This window comes from Microtus pennsylvanicus, chromosome X (genome assembly GCF_037038515.1).
Source record: "Microtus pennsylvanicus isolate mMicPen1 chromosome X, mMicPen1.hap1, whole genome shotgun sequence".
Lineage (NCBI taxonomy): Eukaryota > Metazoa > Chordata > Mammalia > Rodentia > Cricetidae > Microtus > Microtus pennsylvanicus.
In genome coordinates, this window is record NC_134601.1 from 109,538,321 (window position 1) to 109,559,599 (window position 21,279).

The 21,279-nt window shown below is 36.0% G+C and overlaps 1 protein-coding gene across 1 annotated transcript in view; it reads right to left on the reverse strand.

Moving 5' to 3' along the window:
- LOC142841714 (odorant-binding protein-like) overlaps positions 1-9,673 on the reverse strand; it is an 84,467-nt gene extending 74,794 nt beyond the window's left edge. Inside the window, exons 1-5 of the mRNA XM_075958663.1 lie at positions 9,623-9,673; positions 9,097-9,236; positions 8,114-8,184; positions 6,013-6,123; positions 5,229-5,330 (exon numbers count right to left, since the gene is read on the reverse strand). Coding sequence (XP_075814778.1) covers positions 5,229-5,330; positions 6,013-6,123; positions 8,114-8,184; positions 9,097-9,236; positions 9,623-9,673 — 475 coding nt within the window. The remainder of the gene's footprint in view (positions 1-5,228; positions 5,331-6,012; positions 6,124-8,113; positions 8,185-9,096; positions 9,237-9,622) is intronic.
- Between the last annotated feature and the right edge of the window lie 11,606 nt (positions 9,674-21,279).

Sequence of the window (21,279 nt, forward strand, 5' to 3'; positions counted from 1 at the left end):
TGAATCACTTTCTCAATTCCATTAACCAGGGCCAAGTGCAGCCCTTTCCCTGCATCATTTCTTTTAATAATCTTGGTCAGTCTAAGAGAAGTAAGATAAAAATCTCTGAGTAGTTTTAATTATATTTCCCTGATTGCTAACTATATTGAACACTTTAAATTGTTTCTCAGACATGTGTGCTTCACTTTCTTAGAACATGATATTTAGTTGTATAATACATGTTTGATATGGAATCATGTGTTTTCTTGATGTTCATTTTGATGAGGAGGCAGAGAAATGAGAATCCCTGGCTTTGTTAACTTGAAAAACAGACACCTTTGGGAAGATTCTGGCTGTTATAAGAATATATCTGCAGAAACAAGGCATTCTAAAATTTGATGAAGGAAGATTATTCCTCTTCAGAATGAGAGTACTACCAACTGAGACTGGTATTTAAATCATCTCTAATAGTGTTGCTTAAGCAATTACCATTCAGAATACACTTAGAAATTATACTGGTTGATGAGAAGAACAATGGTAGTAGGACATGTTTATAGAACCAAGCAAGATTTATGTTCTACAGTTCAAGATGTAAGTTCAACTAATTACCTTTGAGTTATCTCTCAGATTGTGCATACTTTACCCATGTTATCAGGATATGAATGGTGAGCTTTAGAACTTCCATGCCATTTGAAGGCTTGCTAGCTTAGAAAGCAACCACTGATAGTAAAAGAAGTGCCATACTTCTTGAATTTTGCATACAAAAGGATGGAAATAGAAAACACTATCCTGAGTGAGGTAAGCCAGACCCAAAAAGAGGAACATGGGATGTACTCACTCATATTTGGTTTCTAGCCATAAATAAAGGACATTGAGCTTATAATTCATGTTCCTAGAGAAGCTAAATAAGAAGGTGAATCCAAAGACAAACACATAGGCATCCTCCTGAATATTAACCTTCATCAGGCGATGAAAGGAGACGGAGACAGAGGCCCACTTTGGAGCACCGGACAGAAATCTCAAGATCCAAATCAGGAGCAGAAGGAGACAGAGCACGAGCAAGGAACTCAGGACCGGGAGGGGTGCACCCACACACTGAGACAATGGGGGTGTTCTATCGGGAACTCACCAAGGCCAGCTAGCCCGGGTCTGAAAAAGCATGGGATAAATCCGGACTAGCTGAACATAGCAGACAATGAGGAATACTGAGAACTCAAGAACAATCGCAGTGGGTCTTTGATCCTACTGCACTTACTGCCTTTGGGGGAGCCTAGGCAGTTTGGATGCTCACCTTACTAGACCTGGATAGAGGTGGGCGGTCCTTGGGCTTCCCACACGTCAGGGAACCCTGATTGCTCTTCGAGCAGATGAGGGAGGGGGACTTGATCGGGGGAGGGGGAGGGAAATGGGAGGCAGTTGCTGGGAGGAGGCAGAAATCCTTCATAAATAAATAAATTAAAAAAAAGAAAAAAACAAAAAAAAGAAGTGCCATAATCCTTTTACCTCTAAAATAAGACAACTTATAAGTAATAAGTAATTGAAGACCAAGGGGCCAGCACTAAATATAAATGCATATTGGAAACCCTAAATGGACACAGTTGGACTATAAATGTTTGTAAGAACATCCTCTTTCTCAACACACACATTCACACATATTCAAACAAATATGTATATTCATGAAGAAGTTGTAGAAATTGGAAAAAGAAGACACAGGAATGCTAAGAATTAGTTGGAGAATGAGGGTGAAATGGTATAAATGTACACTGAATATACCAAATTTTCAGAAGACATTAGTCAATTATTTTTTCTGAAGTAATGTTTTGTAAGGCACACATTGAAAGTTTAAATAACAGGATTTTTAAGAGAAAATTATGTCATTGTTTCTTATTCATATCTCTTTCTTTTGAATATTAATGTACTTTGCTTTCATTATATCATTAAACTTCATGAGACTGAATGTAACAACGTTGTCTAATATCTTTTCTTTTTCCTTGTCCCAAGCCCTCAAAGAAGACTGCATTTGCCTTTTCTAATTTGATAGCTAACTACATCCTAAGAAATCATTGTAATACAAAGAGAAAAACTGTAATAAACACATGCATATTGGTATGGCATGGCATTTATGGAATATCATTCTCATGAGTTTGTTCTTCAAATGGGAGTGACTCATATGTATCTTGATCCATTTGCTTCCTGAAGTATTTAACAAAAGATAATCCCCTCAGATGGACTTTTGAAAACGTATTTCATCCTCTCTTTTAAATAATGTGTAACATGTAGGCAGACCCAAACAGTTTGTTCTGTGAAATCTTTTAGAATGTTAGGACTGTTCAACTGATAATCACCATTTTTAGCTAAAAGTAAATATGTAGCACAAGATAAAATTCACTTCTGCAGTGTTCTTGCTCATGCAACTCCAGTAATTGTCACATTTCTAATTATTTCATTTGGTTTTAGTAATGCAGATATCATTTGTTACACTGGAGTGATTATTTTAATTAGCTTAGTGAATATTTATGTGTTTTTTGAATGAGATCCCTTTCACAAGGTAATATTGCTTCTTGAATCACTTTATTTAATCATTCAAAAGGTAAGATGAGCTCATAGATCATAAAAAGGGAAAGGAAAGGCAAGTCAGGAATTTAGTATATAGTATTCTGACTTCACAGGAGAGGGGAGAATTCATTAAAAAAAGAAATAGTGATTTATATGTGATCCTGTTGCGATGATGAAGAGAATATGATGCATGATTCCATTCCTCCTATGTCTCTGCTGGCATGGAAGCAAAAATTAAAACATTATTGAACAGATAGAAAAGATTGGGTCATTGAGAGTTTGTGGAAGGAAAATTAAACATAACAATATATTGAGTATAGAGAAAGGATTGTACACAAATAGTTCCTTCCTATAAATCACCAATATCTTGTGCTTTGGATTGTATAGGATCACTGTTGGCAGAAAATAATGACATTCTGTGATGCTACATAAAAATTTGTATTGAGAGGTTTCAAGGAATATACTGAAAAGATCAACATGCTTTTGTATTTGACAAAAAAATATAGTACAAAATCATAAGTAAAGTAAGATTTTTCAAATGACAAGACATATTTTCTTGATGGAATATTCCTCAATATAAAAATATTAGCAATTCTGAATTAGATAAAATCCTTCACATTGTTTTATAAATATTTATAAAAATATCCTATCCTACTGAGCTCCTAAGGTCCCAATGAGGAGCAGAAGTAGGGAGAACATGATCAAGGAAGTCAGGACCACAAGGGGTGCACCCACCCACGGAGACAGTGGGGCTGATCTATTGGGAGCTCACCAAGGCCAGCTGGACTGGGACTGAAAAAGCATTGGATAAAACCGGAATCTCTGAATATGGTGGACAATGAGGGCTGCTGAGAAGCCAAGGACAATGGCACTGGCTTTTGATCCTACTTCATGTTTTGGCTTTGTGGGAGCCTAGCCAGTTTAGATGTTCACCTTCCTAGACCAGGATGGAGGGGGAAGAACTTTGGACTTTCCACAGGGCAGGGAACCCTGATTGCTCTTCAGACTGGAGAGGGAGGGGGAGAGGAGTGGGGGGAGGGGGATATGAGTGGGAGGAGGGGAAGAGGAGTGGGGGAGGGGGAGGGGGAGAGGAGTGGGAGGCTGTGAGGAGGCGGAAATTTTTTTTCAATAGAAAAAAAATATCCTATCCTTCATTTATATCACTGTAAGATTTTCTGCTTTACCCAGACCCAAAAAGATGAACATGGGATGTACTCACTCATAATTGGTTTCTAACCATAAATAAAGGACATTGAGCACATAATCTGTGATCCTAGAGAATTTAAATAAGAAGGTGAGCCCAAAGCAAAACATATAGTCATCCGCCTGGATATGGGAAGTTGACAAGATTGCCGGGCAAAAACTGGAAACTTGGGGGTGAGGTGGCATGGGGCTAAGGGGAAATGGGGTGAGAAACGTGAGAGGGGGAGGATGGGGGGAGGTTGGGGCAATGGGATGGTTGGGATAAAGGAAGGGTGGTTATGGGAACAGAGAAATATATATCCTAATTAAGGGAGCCATCTTAGGGTTGGCAAGAGACTTGACTCTAGAGGGGCTCACAGGTGTCCAGGGAGATGTCCCCAGCTAGTACCTTCGGCAGCTGAGAAGAGGGAACCTGAAATGACCCTATCCTATAGCCATACTGATGAATATCTTGCATTTCACCTTAGAACCTTCATCTGACAATGGATTGAGATAGAGACAGAGACCCAAATTGGAGCACCGGACTGAGCTCTTAAGATCCAAATGAGGAGCAGAAGGAGGGAGAACATGAGCAAGGAAGTCAGGACCACGAGGGGTGCACCCACCCACTGTGACAGTGGAACTGATCTATTGGGAGCTCACCAAGGCCAGCGGGACTGGGACTGAATAAGCATGGGATGAAACCAGACTTTATGAACTTGGCGGACAATGAAGGCTGATGAGAAGCCAAGGACAATGGCACTAGGTTTCGATCCTAATACATGAACTGGCTTTGTGAGAGCCTAGCCTGTTTGGATGCTCACCTTCCTGGTCCTGGATAGAAATGGGAGGAACTTGGACTTCCCGCAGGGCAGGAAATCTGGACTGCTCTTCATTCTCGAGAGGGAGGAGGAGTGGTGTGGGGGGAGGGGAGAGGGGGAGGGGAGTGGGGGGACAGGGCGACGTGTGGGAGGAGGGGGAGGTAAATGGGAAATGGGGACTAGGCGGAATTTTTTTTTTCAACAACTAAAAAAAAAATAAACAAAAATAAAGATTTTCTGCTTTAAAAGACACATAATATCCTGTCTTGATTTTGCCAATTTTGAGTTCATTTTTAATTTGATCACATATTTTTTATAATTTTTTATGTAATAAGCACAAATTCATTCAAATATCAAGATGGTTAGGCCTGGCTTTTGTTCTACTCACCTACAGATGGTAGTTATTGAGGACAAGTATCTGTAAAAGAACATAAGTAGTGTAAGGACTGACGTAAATATTCTCATAAGAAAATGAGAACAGCTCCTCAAGGATTATTGCTGGAAATAGCAACTGAAAGATAGCATATGACTAGATATAGTCTAAAATCAGGTCCTTACTGAGTAGATAGATAGATAGATAGATAGATAGATAGATGATAGATAGATTCGCTATAAATATATATATATATATATGAATACACTGATACACAGAATATATATAGCAGAGCAAAAAATATTCATTGAAGTTACCTGTAGCCAGAACATTTCGGATGTTTTCTGTTGGAATGTTCTGTTCCTTGGCAAATTCCTCAAGTTTTTCATATTGTTCAGGAGTCAAAGGTTTACCTTTTCCTACATTGCAGGAATAACAATGTCACAGACACGTTCAGTAGAATTATACAGTATTTACATTGCTACCTTCATGTACCTTCATGATGCACAATGGAAAATCCCAACTGCTCAAAATTCATCTACCCTGGTTGGATCAATAAATTCAATAAAAATTTTCCTCAGATTCCATGGATACATTTAATGAAGTCTATATGGTTCTATGACATCACTTTTCAGGGATTCATGATGTATCAAAAAAAACAACTTTCCTAAATAATTCATTTATCTCAATCCTATATACTTTCAAAAACATAACACTAGAGAGTCATGAAGGCCTGTCAATAGAACCTTCACATTTCTGCCGACTCTGTACTCTAGAGTTCATATTTTAATTTAGTACACACTGGGTCAAATGACACTCAAAAATGTCTGAACTTTGGGAAAATAATATTTGCTTTATTCCTTCCAGTGAGGCAATATGAACATAAACACTTCCAATAGTCTTCCCCTTAGCCTCTAGTATTCAATGACTATACTATTCAAATTAAAATATAGTGTCGATCCACGAAACAATCAGATTGTTATTTAGTGGACAGGAGTCCAGAAATACCATGATAAAGTATTTCGAGGGTGAATCTGACTTAATCTTCAGTTTCAGGGTGATACCTTTGTTACTATTCCAAAAATGCACTACCATTCTTACCAGCAACATAAATCAGGTTTGTTGTCCGGCCAGCTCGATCCACATTCTGACAGATAAAGACTATGTTGTCTGGTGTTGCATGCACAGGTTTAAATCTACCATCACCTTCAACTGTAATAATGGAAACATTTCAAAGTGAGTGTCACTTAGTTTTCTACTTTGTTTGATGTTACCTTGATGGAGGAAGGTCATTGGTTAAATTAAAAGAAACTGCTTGGCCGGGCGGTGGTGGCGCATGCCTTTAATCCCAGCACTCGGGAGGCAGAGGCAGGCGGATCTCTGTGAGTTCGAGACCAGCCTGGTCTACAGAGCTAGTTCCAGGACAGGCTCCAAAGCCACAGAGAAACCCTGTCTCGAAAAACCAAATAATAAAAAATAAAAAATAAAAAAAAAGAAACTGCTTGGCTCTCATTGGTTAGGAGATAGGTGGGAGGAGTAAACAGAACAGAACTCTGGGAGGAAGAGGAAGTGAGGTCAGACTCCGCAGCTCTCCTCTCCGGAGCAGACACTTCAGAGAGATGCCATGCCCCAGCTCCGACCCAGGATGGACTTAGGCTAGAATCTTCCCGGTAAGACCGGTGCTCACAGATTATTAGAGATGGGTTGATTGGGATATCAGAATTAGCCAGTAAGGGCTAGAGCTAAGGGCCAAGCAGTGATTAAAAGAATACAGTGTCTGTGTAATTATTTCGGGGCATAAGCTAGCCGAGCCAGGCGGCTGGGGTGTTGGGGACGCAGCCCCGCCGCTGCCCATATTACTACATTACCTGTTGACTAAACATTAATATTGATACCAACTCTAGCAATCATCTCTGATTCACTATCATATGACACATGTGTGTAAATATATTCCTATAGTTATTTATTTTACATATCCTATCATAACACAGTAACCAATATTTCCAACTCTTTAAACCTGATAGTGAATCTTAGGTACAGACACACTCCATTTTCTCTGAATTCTTTGCATCAAGACCTGTGGGATCACTCTGTTGGTTATTTCTTCCCATATAACCATATCCTAAAAGGCCACATGTCAATTACTGAAAACTGTAAAACTTTGATGTCACACTATGGTAATATTTGGTGGACAAATTGATACATATGCAAAAAGAGACTAACTGTACTAATTAGAGATATGCATAAAAGTTTTCATCTTGGAAGATTATGTATGCAAAAGATGTAAGAATGAACATTTTAAGTTTACCAGACCTTTATATTTTATATTGTGTGTGTCTCTCTGTGTGTGCTTCTCTCTCTCTCTCTCTCTCTCTCTCTCTCTCTCTCTCTCTCTCTCTGTGTGTGTGTGTGTGTCTACATGTATGAGGTATTTCCACTTACTGACACTGATTAATTGATAAGCATGACTCAAGGGAAAGGGGGATTTTAGGATCTGGTCACTTTATAGTACTGGACTTCTTTAAATACACATGTAAACTTGGAAAACAATAGACTTGCCAGAAGAATGTACCCTCCCTTCTTTTAAGATCAAACCAAAGGTCATCCTGTGTATAATTCAGTTGAATAATATTGCTATTATCTTAGCAATTTTTACAAAATTAGTCAGTCTGAAATTCTTAAACAGATTTTTTCCTAACTGCTTTTCAAAATTGAAATGTTGATCTCTACAAAATAAAAGAAAATTAAACTGTAAAATAGCACCATGAATTTAAATTTTCCAAAAATCTGGGATGATAGATAATGCCTGCAATATAAGTAGTAGATAGTCTGAGGCATAAAGTTTGTAAAGATTTTTGAGGCCACTGAGACCTATCATTGAGTGGCAGGCCTGTTTAAGATACTGTATGAAAGAAAAGACACTGAATATTATATAGAAATAAATTTTCATGCAGGAAACTATTTAGAGATATTGTTAGCATTGCTTATATCTTCAGGTAATAGTGTTCTTCTCCATGTAAACTTCAGATGACCAACAATGTACTCTGACTTTGTAGCATATCTCAACTGCTTGGAAGAATTGATAACTCTCCAAGTAACCATGTTCTAGGTTCATGTACCTATGAGTGGTTGTAATGTCGATGTATGTGTGCACACTCACAATTTTTTGTTCATAGAGGAAGCTCCCAGAATCCATACTTACACTGGGTTCTGTACGTGCCATCTTCTTGCCTATAACCAGTGATTTTTGTCTCTGAACATTGGCCATTGGCACTAAAAATCAAACAGAGGTACCCTGGTTTATATTTTATATCCTTTATATTAAAGATCTTCAAGTATTATAATGAATTTGATGAAGTAATAATATCTATGAACAGTATACAGAGCTGGAACAGAAGTACCTAAGCTTACCTCAATTCTCCTAATTCTGTTTAGAAAATATTATCCTGTTTGTAAATCATAAACATGACTTACTTTACTTGTGACAATTTTTCCAAATGCTATGAAGACTCTGATGGCTTTCTTATCCCAATTTCACTATTCACTGAGTATGGCTTTCAATATGTTAATTCTCTTGTTCTACTCCAGTTATAATATGTATTTTAGGATTATATGCATGTGTTTTAAGTGATTTAATTTGTAATCAAAAACTTACTATTGTAGCTAGAAGATAGAAATGGTTCTAGCCTTTCTTAGTTCGTATGGCATTATACACTCTTACAATGAACATAGTCATCCAAATGTCATAGAGTATCTTTGAAACTAGAGCACCAAATAAAATAATTTGCAATAGACTTATCTAACCTCTCTGAGGAAGCCTTTTTATGACAGCATTGACTTTATAATATAGTATGTGTGATTTTGAACCAAATGCTCGCATATACCTTTCAAATTACTAGAAATGAAATCCGTATAGTCTGCTGAATTTAATAATTGGGCACTAAATTCAACCACTGAACTCCAACCAAAAGCATTTCTAAGGAAATACTCATGGAATTGGAGCCAATATCTAACTTTTGTGTGGTGTCTAGAACTAAACCATCATGCAATGACATAATCACATTCATGAAGATGAGTACTTCAATTTCATGACCAAAAACAGAACATGCCACTGTAAGTTTAACAACATAAAATCTGAAAAATGGAAATATTCTCCTCACTTTCGACGGTTGACCATTTGCTTACTTGACGTAAAATGTGACTTCCAATTTGTTACATTCCTCACTACAAGTAAGTTCACGAGCATAGAGTCTCAGAGGTCCTCCTTCCTCTATCTTGTCCACATTGTCAGCAGCAATGGCAATGGTAACCCACTTTCCTTCAATCTAAAGAAAACAGCAAAGACCATTGATCTCAATTATTGGAAATGCATAAGCTAACTAGAAATATAAATCTATAATATTTTGTTTATAACTTCAAATTATGTTTCTAGTAATGTAGAATAACACAGGGCAATATGATGACTTAATTAACATAGCACACTGAACCTGAACTTTGAGCTGCTGATGTTTTACCCTCTTAACATCTGCATAATCAACCCATTGTTATCTTATTTCATTTCTTTCATCCTAGAGAATCAGATTAAAAAGTGTAACTGAGTGAAAATCAGAAAGGTTATTTCATGAATATGTACTAACTGGACAACACAACACATCCCCAGAAATATGCTACTGAAGAACATTAAGCCTATGCATGGACCAAATGAATTTACCTCAGCATGAGCCAGACCAAATGCCAAAGTCAGCAGCAGAAAATTTACCATGGTGGTGCCTGACTTTGGTCTTCTGTAGTAGCTCAAAATATTGGTTGTGAAGGAACTGAATTGACAAAACATTTATACAGTTAGTTAGAGGGAGTTTCATGGAATCAACCAATGGTTTTGCACCACAACAGCCTGCATCTGTCCAGTATGTTCACTTCACCCTGCTGAACTACATATGATCTCATATTCCTAAACTAATAAGATTAGGCTAAAGGTCAGGTTCTGTTGGGATGATTAATTGAGCATTTCTGTCAGAAAGAACTATTCTTGTTAGAATATTTAAGTAATCTTTTTGCCTCCAGAACTATACTGGTGAGTAAAGGTCACAATGCATGTTCACATGTCATACATGATTCATTTAAAACCATGGCACATGCTTTAAAACACATTCTGAATCTAAACATAACACTGTGTAGTTAAATGAATTTTATAGTGTGGCCTGGGCTATATGAGCCAAAGCAACCACATTGTTAGAAGATAAAATGTTAAAACTAGAGAAGGATCTTCTATAAGGTTATTGATATGTCCTGTGCTACCTTTAAGTCCTCCCATATATTGATCACTTTATTCTTCCTGTATACTAAATTCAAAGACTATGACACAAAGTTACAAGAGATACCACCAAAACTTAACTGTATGAATAATAGAAAACTGCTGCTAAATGTCCACTGGCAATAAATACAGGTATCATTAATCAGAAGAAACCAAATCAAGTGAAACAATCTATAAAAAAATAATGATGTTCAGAAAAATTGTATAATGTGTAAATGGACTCTACATTCATGCTGAAAATATGTTTACATTTCCTAAAGGACACTCCCTGCCTAGTTGATTTCTTTACACATCAAAACCAAGGTCTGTCTTGTGCTTAGCCATAGGATCTTGTCATCCATTTCTAGAACAACCAAGAATATCAGGACTCCGCAGAGCTTGTTTATCCTCTGGGGCTTCCCTCTCTGACACATGGAATAACCTACAGTTAGTATTTTGGTGTTTTTGGTTGACAACCATGATTACTAACTACACCATTATAAAGAATTAGTCAACCATTCATGACGCTTTCTTTAAATTATATCTTATTATTATTATCTCTATTTCTTTTCATTTTGGGAATACAGTATAATTGCATCATTCCCCACTTTCCTTTCTTCCCTCATTCTAAACCCTCCAATATGCATCCCTTCATCTCTTTCAATATTGTGCGCTCTTTTTTACTGAATGTTGTTACACTCCAAGGTAGCAAGTGAGTCCTGAAATTTATCTGAAGATTTGGAGCTTGGAACAACAGAAGAGACCTAACATGCAACATTTGTCCTTTTAGATGTGGTTTATCTCATTCAGTAGCATCTTTTATAGTACCTGCCATTAGTCTGCAAATGTCATGATTTCAGTTTTCTTTACAATGGAATAGTCTACATGTATCACTATTTCATCATCCATTAGAAAGCTATAGAACATTTAGATTGTTTCCATTTTCTACCTGCTGTGAAAAGATGTTGTGTGCATGCATGAGAAAATACCTGTGAAGGAGAATATCAATTCATTTAGACATATTCCAAGAGCTGTATAACTGAGTCACATGGTCCATATTTACTTTCAGAAAACTATGTGTTCTCCACGCTGTTTCCAAAGTTACTATACAATTTTGCAATACCAACAAAAGATGTCTCTGGTCTCCTTGTTTACTCTCTCTTCCTCTCCCTCCCCCAACTCTTCCTTGTCCCATGTGCATTGTGATTGAACTGTCACTTTTCTCGTACTTTATGTTTCAAACTTGTCATGAATTCTGGATATTCAGTCACAGGTAGCATGTTTGCTTACACTAGACATAAACTAGCCATTTCCTGTGGGCTGGAGGTTATGAAAGAGGACATGTCTCATGAGATTACACATTTCATTTCTGAACTATGGGCCAATGATAGGTTGGGGTAGGAAGAACATTGCCCAGCCCTATATTTTCTTCTTGTCAGGTCTTTAAGGCCCAAGCATTAGTTACAAAATTAAAGGTACACATATAGCCCTGATTAAACTTATAGGACCACAGATAAGCTAAAATTAGTGATAGTGTGTAAGGGACTTGTTGGGTGGAAGGAACTGACAAGATTGAGATGACATCAGAGAGAAAAATTATCAGAATATTTTATATATGTGGAAAATCGTCAACACCAATTTTTTAAAAGAATGTTACTAGAAATATACATGACAAACCGACTTCTTTGAATAATGAAAAAGAAATAATTGTGGAATATAGATTGAAATACAAAATACTAACACATTGTATAGATTCAGCTTCATAGTCCTGGGTCACTGAGTCGCACAGGCTCTTCCATAAAATCCTTTCAACCTGCCCCAAGACATAGTCTTCTGTTTAGTGACACTGATAGAATGTACATGTTCTCCGAATTCTAAAAATATAAAAATAACAATAGAGCCAGGCTGTGGTGGCACATGTCTTTAATCACAACATTCAAGAGACAGAGGAAAGTGAATATCTGTGAGTTCAAGGCAAGCCTGCCCTACACAGTGAGTTTCAGCACAGATTACAAAACTACACAGAGAAACCCTGTCTCAAAAAATAAAATAAAATAAAATAAGAGTGGACTGAAGAGTAGTTCTCATTCTTTCTTCATGTGCTTTTGTTTTCTGTTACCAGTCAGTAAAAATGAGTCGAGAATCCACTTTATAATCCAATTACAGACTGATGTTATGCTCCTCTGTTTGCTGACCTTTTCAAACCAAGGGGATGATTCACTGACTATTATTTTGCAAAAAAAAACTCAGCTGCTGTATTTCTTGGCTTGATGCTCAGCATCAATATGAAAAGAGGCAGGCACTTATTTGACATAATTGCCTCCACTATTTTGCTAATACTCAGCCACTGGGCACAGATACATTGTAAGACATTTGTCATGGTTTTTACTGTAAGTTATATTTTATTTTTTCAGAAGGAATAAAGGGACTTGTTAAATGATTAATACCATTTCATTATTTTCTATTGCACTCTGTTCAAATCATTACTCAATTATATTAGCTGTATTTTTATTAATGATATTAGTGATTTTGCTATACATTTTAAATACATGTATTGTTATAATGTATTTGACATTCTGAATACATGTGCTGTTATAAATAATGTATTTAAATATCTTCTCAATATATGAACTTTCTATCAACTTCAATATATCTCCAAGTCACAAATATGTAAATTCTGACAAAGTTCACCTCTATCCCTCTCTCCCTCTGTCTCTGTGTGTGTGTGTCTTTGTCTGTCTATCTGCCTCTCTTTCTCTCTCTGCTTTATAGCAAAATGAAGAATAATAATTTTGCTAAAACATTTTTTTCTGTCCTATATCCAACATTTTAAAGCTTCAAGGGATAAATTTTCCTAAATCTTTTTCAGCTTTGATCCTCAAATACATTAATCTTGCATTTTCCTGGATCTGACTTATATACTGTGGAAAATGACTCAGAGGTGAGTGAGTCATTAATTAAACATATTCAGTTTTTCCTGGACAATAAATTCATTGGAAGAAGTGATTTTGCTATTTAAATGTTTATGAAAATCCTTCTGCAAATAATATCCACCAGCAATATGCTCCTTGACATTTGTGATGAAACTGTTTGTCTTTTACAATTTTCAAATTAATAACCATCTTTGGTCCATGCTAATCTATAAAAGCACTGTGCCTTTTGTTTAGTACACACTATGGTTTAAGCATACCTGAAATGAATCTCCCATGATGATTCAGAAAATCAATACTCTTTACATTTCAGTTGAGTGGCAAATAGAGTGCCCAACCTCAAGCAGTACCTTTTGTTTAGGATTCCTGCATCATCAAATTCAATTATCATCATCCAGGTAGACAGCAAGTGGAACTGATTTATTTCATTCTTTTCTCCTTTCATCATCTTTCCTTGTTGAAAGGAGTCTGCTTGTTCATTTCCCTGCCACCTAGCCCCCAAATAATCACACAAAACTATGTTATTTAAAGCACTGCATGGCCCATTATCTCTAGCTTCTTGGATACCTCTTATATATTCATTTAATCCATTTCTATTAATCTGTATATCACCACATGGCTGTGGCATACTGGCTAAAGTTCCTGCATCTGTCTCTAGTGTGGCTATGTGGCTTCTCTCTGACTCTACATCTTTTCTCCAAGCATTCAGCTTAGTTTTCCCCACCTAGTTCTGTTCCCCTATAGATCTGCTATAAGCCCAAAGCAGTTCCTTTATTAACAGATGATAGTCACAGCATACTCTTGTCTGAGGTTTATATCTCACCCAGTCCTTGTCCTGCCTGGTTTCTGCAGTCCTTAAGTCCCAAAGAAATCACACAGAGATCTACATTAATCATAAACTGATTGGCCCATTAGCTCAGACTTCTTATCAACTCTTATAACTTATTATTCTTTTCTATGTTAGGCACATGGCTCAGTATCTTTTTCTGTGGGGGAGGTCACATCTTCCTTCTCCTGTGTCTGGGCAGGACCACAAAGGGAGCTTTCCTCTTCCCAGAATTCTCCTGTTCTCATTGCCTGCTTCTACTTCCTGTCTGGTTGTCCCACCTATACTTCCTGAGTTGCTACTGGCCAATCAGCATTTATTTAAAACATAATTGACAGAATATAGACAATTGTCCCACATGAGCATACAGTGGCGAATCCCACATCATTTCCTCTATTGTATGGCAAGAACATGCTCTGGACATTCCCATTGCCCTTACTGCAGTAAAGTATATTTATTCTCACCATTATAATCTAAATGTTAATAAAATTTACCCCCCTCTCCACATTTTGGAAATTCTAGAATAAAACATTCACTCATTGATGTTTTCTCTAAATGATTTCCTAAGTTCAATTTCCAATATTCTAGAAATTAACATTGTCAGTTCTTCTAATGTTTCTTCAGATTCACATTTTAGTAACAAAGATTTATGGCTTAACTGGACATAATTCTAGTGTATTGGAGAAATGATTCTGAAAATATTGAGTGCAGTTATTTTTCCCCTACAAAATATGTTTATGATTAATAATATTTTACTTGTGATAATCAAGATCCTTCTAGATATTCATTGATAACTGTCTTCTTCACACTTTCTGCTATGGAATGTATTTTTAGTTTCCCAAATTTACACACACACACACACCTATATGTACAAATATACATATATTGGTCTCAATGTGTTATAAAAAAACAGATACAAATTCTTTTTTAAAACATACTAAAGTTTAGAACACAAAGTTGAATCAACCATGAGAGTCTGAAAAGTAAATATTCTTTATTTTCAGTTGAGTAACAAACCACCTAAGAGTCCTCAACATCAACCTGTGGATTTGTTGTCATGTTCAATCCTAGGCAATTTGCCTCATCTGTTCTGGTGGAGGTCAATACAGGACAGTATTTAAATATTTCCTTCTTCCTTCATCTTACTATCTTTTGTGACACTAATGTGCCAAGAATCTGACTATGTCTTTGTTTGTGTATATGCCTATGCACAAAGTTAGTTAAGGATTTTATTTTCTGAAAAACTTTATGGAACAATAAACAAATTCACTCCATTTCCCTTGCTTCTATCTATACTCATAAAATAGTCATATTAGTTCATCAAATTTTCACAATTTTGAATATGACAATAATTAGCTTTAAAAGAAGTCCCATTAATGACAGACAATGGAGAGGAATATAGAATGGTTCAGAAAAAGTAAGTGTAAGAAGCAATTGGTGTGGCTATAATATAATGTCTTAAAATTAAAAGAATAAAAGATTTTACAATTTAAAGTCTGTTACAAATATATTTCTTTATCTGTTTATTTTGAACAGTCTGATATCCATTTTTTGGTTTTCTTCACATTCACTTGATTTTTATTTTATAATAATCCTACGAGTGGTGAGTCTTAAAATTTTATTTTGATCTTGTATTCAGAATTCAACCAAAAGCAGTAACTATGAATACCCATGGTCGCAGAATAAAAACACACATAAGTTCCTTATCTAAAGACACATTGCATTCTTAGGGCCTACTCTCCTCTGATGACAGACCTTATACCAAGGTTTTCCTTGAAGGGGAAAATTCAGGCAATATCTTCAATGGCAAATACAACTTTATACATACAAGCTATTTATTCTTTATTTGTCATGTATGATTCTTAGGTTTACACATCCCACAGAGAAATCAATGTACTTCTCTATACTTTCTTCTGTTTCTTCTTGTCCCTGTATTTTTCTTTGCACAGCATAAATTCGGCACACATTAGGTTCACAAGCCAATGCTTTAAGGAAAAGGAGCTGTTTGGAGTTACTCAATTGAAGCTATTTATATATGGATGCACTTTAAACAATCTTCAAGACATGTAATGAAAAATAAATGTAAATAGTCCTCAACAAAAAGAAAAATGTCATAGTTAATATTAAGAAGATTCAAATGAATCACAGTCAGGTAACATATTGTCCTGATACAAAATATATGAAGTCCAGTGCTATGTTATATTTTTAAAAAATCAAAACACAAATGTCAGCATGTTCCTTACATATCAGGTGCTGTTTTATTACATTTTATTGTTTTTAGTTGTCATCAATTTACATCATTTTCCCTCTCCTTTTCCTTCCTTGAGCCCCTCACACTTATTCAAACTAAAAAATCTTTTATGTACTCGCTCACTCAACATTAAAACCTTTTACTTGAATTATTACTGATACACACACACACACATACACACACACACACACACACACACACACACACACATATACGTGGATATATTCACACCCAACCTGAAGAGTACGATTTTCTTCTTTGAATATATATGATTTGAGGGCTTACTACTTTGCATTGAACAACCAACCACAGTGCCACTCTTCCCTGGGTGAGACTATTTTCCTTATTAACACGCTCATTAGATAATTGTGGTTATTGTACACTGCTTGGACTCTGCAAAAATTTCCCCTTCCATGTTAACATTACTATTGATATTGACATTTTACTATCTTTAATTATACAATCTCTAGCAGAGAAAGTGTCGCAGCAGAATTCTTAGTACTCTGGCATTTCGTATTTTTCTTTGCCCTCTTCAGAGATGTGGCCTGGTCCCTAGATGCAGAAGCTGAGATGTAGATTTATCCATTTGTACCTGGCCCCCACAATCTGTTTCTCCACCTTGTGTGCAGGTGTGGATTTCTGTGATGATTTCCATTTGCTGTAAAGAGAAGCTTTTCTCAGAAGGGAGATCTACCTGCATTTATCTCTGGTTATACAGATAAAGGAGGGAATTGTGCTGGTCAAGCAAAGTTGCAATTGTAGATACTTATCTAAAATCCATGACCTCACAAACCTGGGCACTTGACAAGGTTTCTAGAAACAGGAATGTTTTCCCTCCTGTTGAGTGGTCATGGTCCTTGAGTCCTATCAGAAAACTATTAGTTGCTACCAACACATGAGGGTTACATCTTGTACATTTTTGTTTATCTTGCAATGCTTATAATCATTTATTTCTTCTCCTTGGCATCCTAAATAATATTTTCTTGAACAAGGGGAGAGAAATGACATGAAAGAAAATTTAGGATCTTGGATCCAGTTATATTATGTGAGTCCTGCATCCTAACTGTACATTAACTTCAGCCATATGGACCCACATATAACCTCTGAGATGCAACCAAGCTCAGAATAGAGAATTTTCTATTGTTTTGACAGTAACATTGTCAACCTGACAAATCATTCAAAAGAAGTTTTCTCATTTATGATATTACCTATTTTTTAGCCTATCAATTGTATAGGGATTTTATCAGTCCAAATAACTTAGTATCTTTAAGATACTATGCACGTGTGTGTGTGTGTGTGTATTCTCATATTCTCATGAATTGAGTATAACTTTAGGCAAATATAAAACAAAAATGCAAAATAAAATTATACATGAATTGAAATATGATCCCTTGAGGATTCATCAGATGTCTTTGTTCTTATTTTACCCTCCTGCCCCATTTCCCTAAAGAATTAAATTATCTTCCACATCCCCACTTGGAGCCTTGGCCCTATGATTCTTTTTTCATCTTTATAGAACAATTATCCTGCATGAACTTCCCAATCCTCAGGCCCACCCTGTATATTGTCCCTTTATATTGCCCTGATATCTTTGTTTACTCAATATTGTATATTCAGATCTGCAGATTTGGAGCTAGGAACTCCAGAAAATGTGATTTTTTTTAGTGTGTCTTGTTCTGGATTATTTCTTGCATCATTTCATTTACCTGCAAAGTTCAATATTCCATTTTTATTTACACCTGAATCATGTTCCATAGTACATGTTAAACACACTTTCATTATCCATTCCTCAGTTGAAGAGTATTAAGGTGGTTTACATTTTGTAGCTATTGTGAATGGAGCAACAGTTAACATGACTTGAAAAGTTTTCTTGAGCAAGTTCTTTGGGCATGTGACAAGCAGCAGTACAGGTGTTTCATATACTTGATTTACTGTCAGCTCCTTGACTATTATTCACACTGGTTTGCAGAATTGTACAATTTTGTAAACTCACCAAGAGTGAATGAGTGTTGTGTTTTTTCTTTGTCTTTTCCAATGTTTCCTTTTTGTTGTGTTTTTCATCTTTGCCCTTCTGACAGGGATAAGAAGAAAATTAAACAGTGCTTTGATGTGTGTTTCCCAAATGACTGGAGCAGACATTTTTATGAGATGTTTTTGAGCAATTCCCTCTCTTTCTCTCATTTAAAAAGTACTTCAGGTACAACCTCTTGAAGGGAGTATTTAGGCTCTGCCTCTGTTTTTTGAGTTCTTTATATATTCTGGATATTAATCCTGTCAGCCATAAAGCTGGCAATGATTCATTCCCATTTAATGGGCTTCCTCTTCACTCTTTTGTTTGTTTGCTTGTTTCTTCAACTATACCTTTTTATTTTTCTGAAGTCATATTTACAAACTTTTCATATTAATTCACTTCTGATATGTTTGTCTTCACTGAGCTTGTACTAATTATTGTCCATATGAGTAAATTATGGATGAAAAACTCATTCGTGTGTGTTTTTCACTTCCATTGTAAAATATGAGTCAATAAAAAATTTTCTTGCAGAGAAAGACATTGCCTTCACTATTTAACCCACTAGTAAGGCCCCTTAGTGTCCCACTGATTCCTAGAGCCATCTATAGTCACACTAATAGGATAAATTTTCAGAGTCAAACAAAAAGTTGTTTAAAAATGAAAAAGCATTGATCTCTAAAAGTAACCTCTTGGTTGGTGAATCTTTGATGATCTTGATATAAATATCTAAGAAGTGTGAGATAAGAAAACAAAATACAAATATTCTTCCTCTGTCTCTGTCTGTCTCTCTCTCTCTCTCTCTCACTCTCTATGAGTGTTTGTGTTTGAAACTTTCAAAAAACTATTTTATTTAATCAATACATGTTATTGGGGATTTATATGGCAAACCAGATATGTTAACAAATTGGAAAATAATTACAGAGTCCTGAATGAAGTATGAAATATTGAGACATTCTATCTTTCAGATTAAAGGAAAGGTCCATGAACTTTCTCTACCCTTCCCAAAGAACATATCCTAAGGTTTGCAAAACTCTTGATATTTGTGTGTCTCAAAACTTACAGAATAATTAGTGGAAGGGAGGTAAATTTCAGTATTTGATCATGTAGCCTAGTTTTCTGTATTTTGTCAATGATGGTCTTTGAAAGGCTGATTTCCATCTACCAGTGAACAATAATGAGGGATTCAAATGCCAGTTATTGGTGGATTAGTAACTGATGGATGTATTTTTACGGTTGTTGACCTTTCCAAGTAAAAGGAAGTGTCAATCACTAACTGTTCTCAACAACTGTGTGGATATGTTTCTTGGCTTGATACTCAGGTTTAGTACTGTCATAAGAGGGCAGCTTTAATGCATTAGCTTAATGCATTAACTCATTGGTGTTTTCTCTGAAGAAAAGTGTTCTTCTCTCCACTGTCCAAATTCATAAATTCTAGTGTGACCATTCACATTAAAGATTCACCAGATTTCTTCTTAAATATTCAGATCTATAACATACCTGTGCATAACTCTATTTTATTCTGAAAAATAGCAATTTTACAGATCTTCAATATGCCAGAAAAGAAAAAAAGCCTACAACAACAACAAGAAACAGCAGCCATTGTGCTCTCATTTCCTCCTAGTTATAGTCCCATCCATGGTGTCTGTCTCTTGACTCTAAGGAGCAGCTAATTGGGGCAATTAGGTGAATTATAGTGAGTTAACAGGCAGTAAGTACATCCAAAGAAATTGGTCTATGAGTTTATGAAGAATCCTTAGTGCTCTGTGTTATCTGGATGCAGTGTGATACGTGGTATCCTTGTCCTGCTGCAGTTTCTTACACTGATCCGCCTCCTTCAACAATACACAAAAGCTCCAGAGCACAGATCATGGATGGAACATGTATGATTTCATATCTGTGTGTAATAAAGTTGTATTGCAGCCGTGGTGCACGCCTTTAATCCCAGCACTTGGGAGGCAGAGGCAGGCGGATCTCTGTGAGTTCGAGGCCAGCCTGGTCTACAAGAGCTAGTTCCAGGACAGGAACCAAAAAGCTACGGAGAAACCCTGTCTCGAAAAATCAAAAAAAAATCAAAAAAAAAGAATAAGATTTTATTGAGCTCTTATACAGGAAAATCCTTCTTCATAGGGTATCCACTGACAGCTTACTTCTTTAGATTTTCATTAAAACAGAGTAGTTTTACTGTTCACAAATTTATTTCTACATTTTGGTTATTGTTACATTATGAAGGAGATATGAATTCTGTTTTCAAAAAAAGGTTTAAACAATAACAAGATGAATCAAACATGACAACTCAAGAAAGTAAAAATATTTTCATTTTATTTGAGGGACAAATCAACGTGGAGTCTCCAAACTCAAACAGTGCCTTTGGCTTTGGCTTCTTCCACAGTCCAGGGCAAATTGTCTCAATTCAGATTGAAGTTTAATCAGCAGAGGTTTATTTTATCATTTCCTTCGTGCTTCTTCTTACTCTTCTAGATGACAGGAATACTACAAGGACATTCCCTGTATCCTTGCTAGGGTAAATCATATGCAAAACTAAATTCAAGACATAGGAGGAGAGACAGCAGTGAGGTTGTAAAAATAAACAATTAAACATATAAAAATTCATTATATGAACAGATTTTAGAACACTGAAATAATTCTACATTCATTGATTTTTCTCATGTTCCTACATAACACAAAACATAGATAATAGTTCATCATTTATTCATAGCCTTTAAATTAAAATAAAGTTTATATTATATAATTATTTATATTTATTTGAAATATTAAAATACAGTAAGGTTCAATTTCTTCAAATTCCCTCATATTATTATCACATTTTATACTATTCTTAATAGCAGGGGATCTCAAGGGCTTATTTTTATCTAGTTTGCAGAATTTAACCAGGAGGAATAACTATGACTTACAAGTTCAATGAGTGAAAATGCCCAGAATATTGAAACCCAAGATTCCTTCCTTCCGATTTTTACATGCTAACCAAATCTTACTGTGCTTCCCCTCTTTCCAGACCCTCCCCCACCTCCTATTGCCTCCCCTTGCCTCACTCACTAC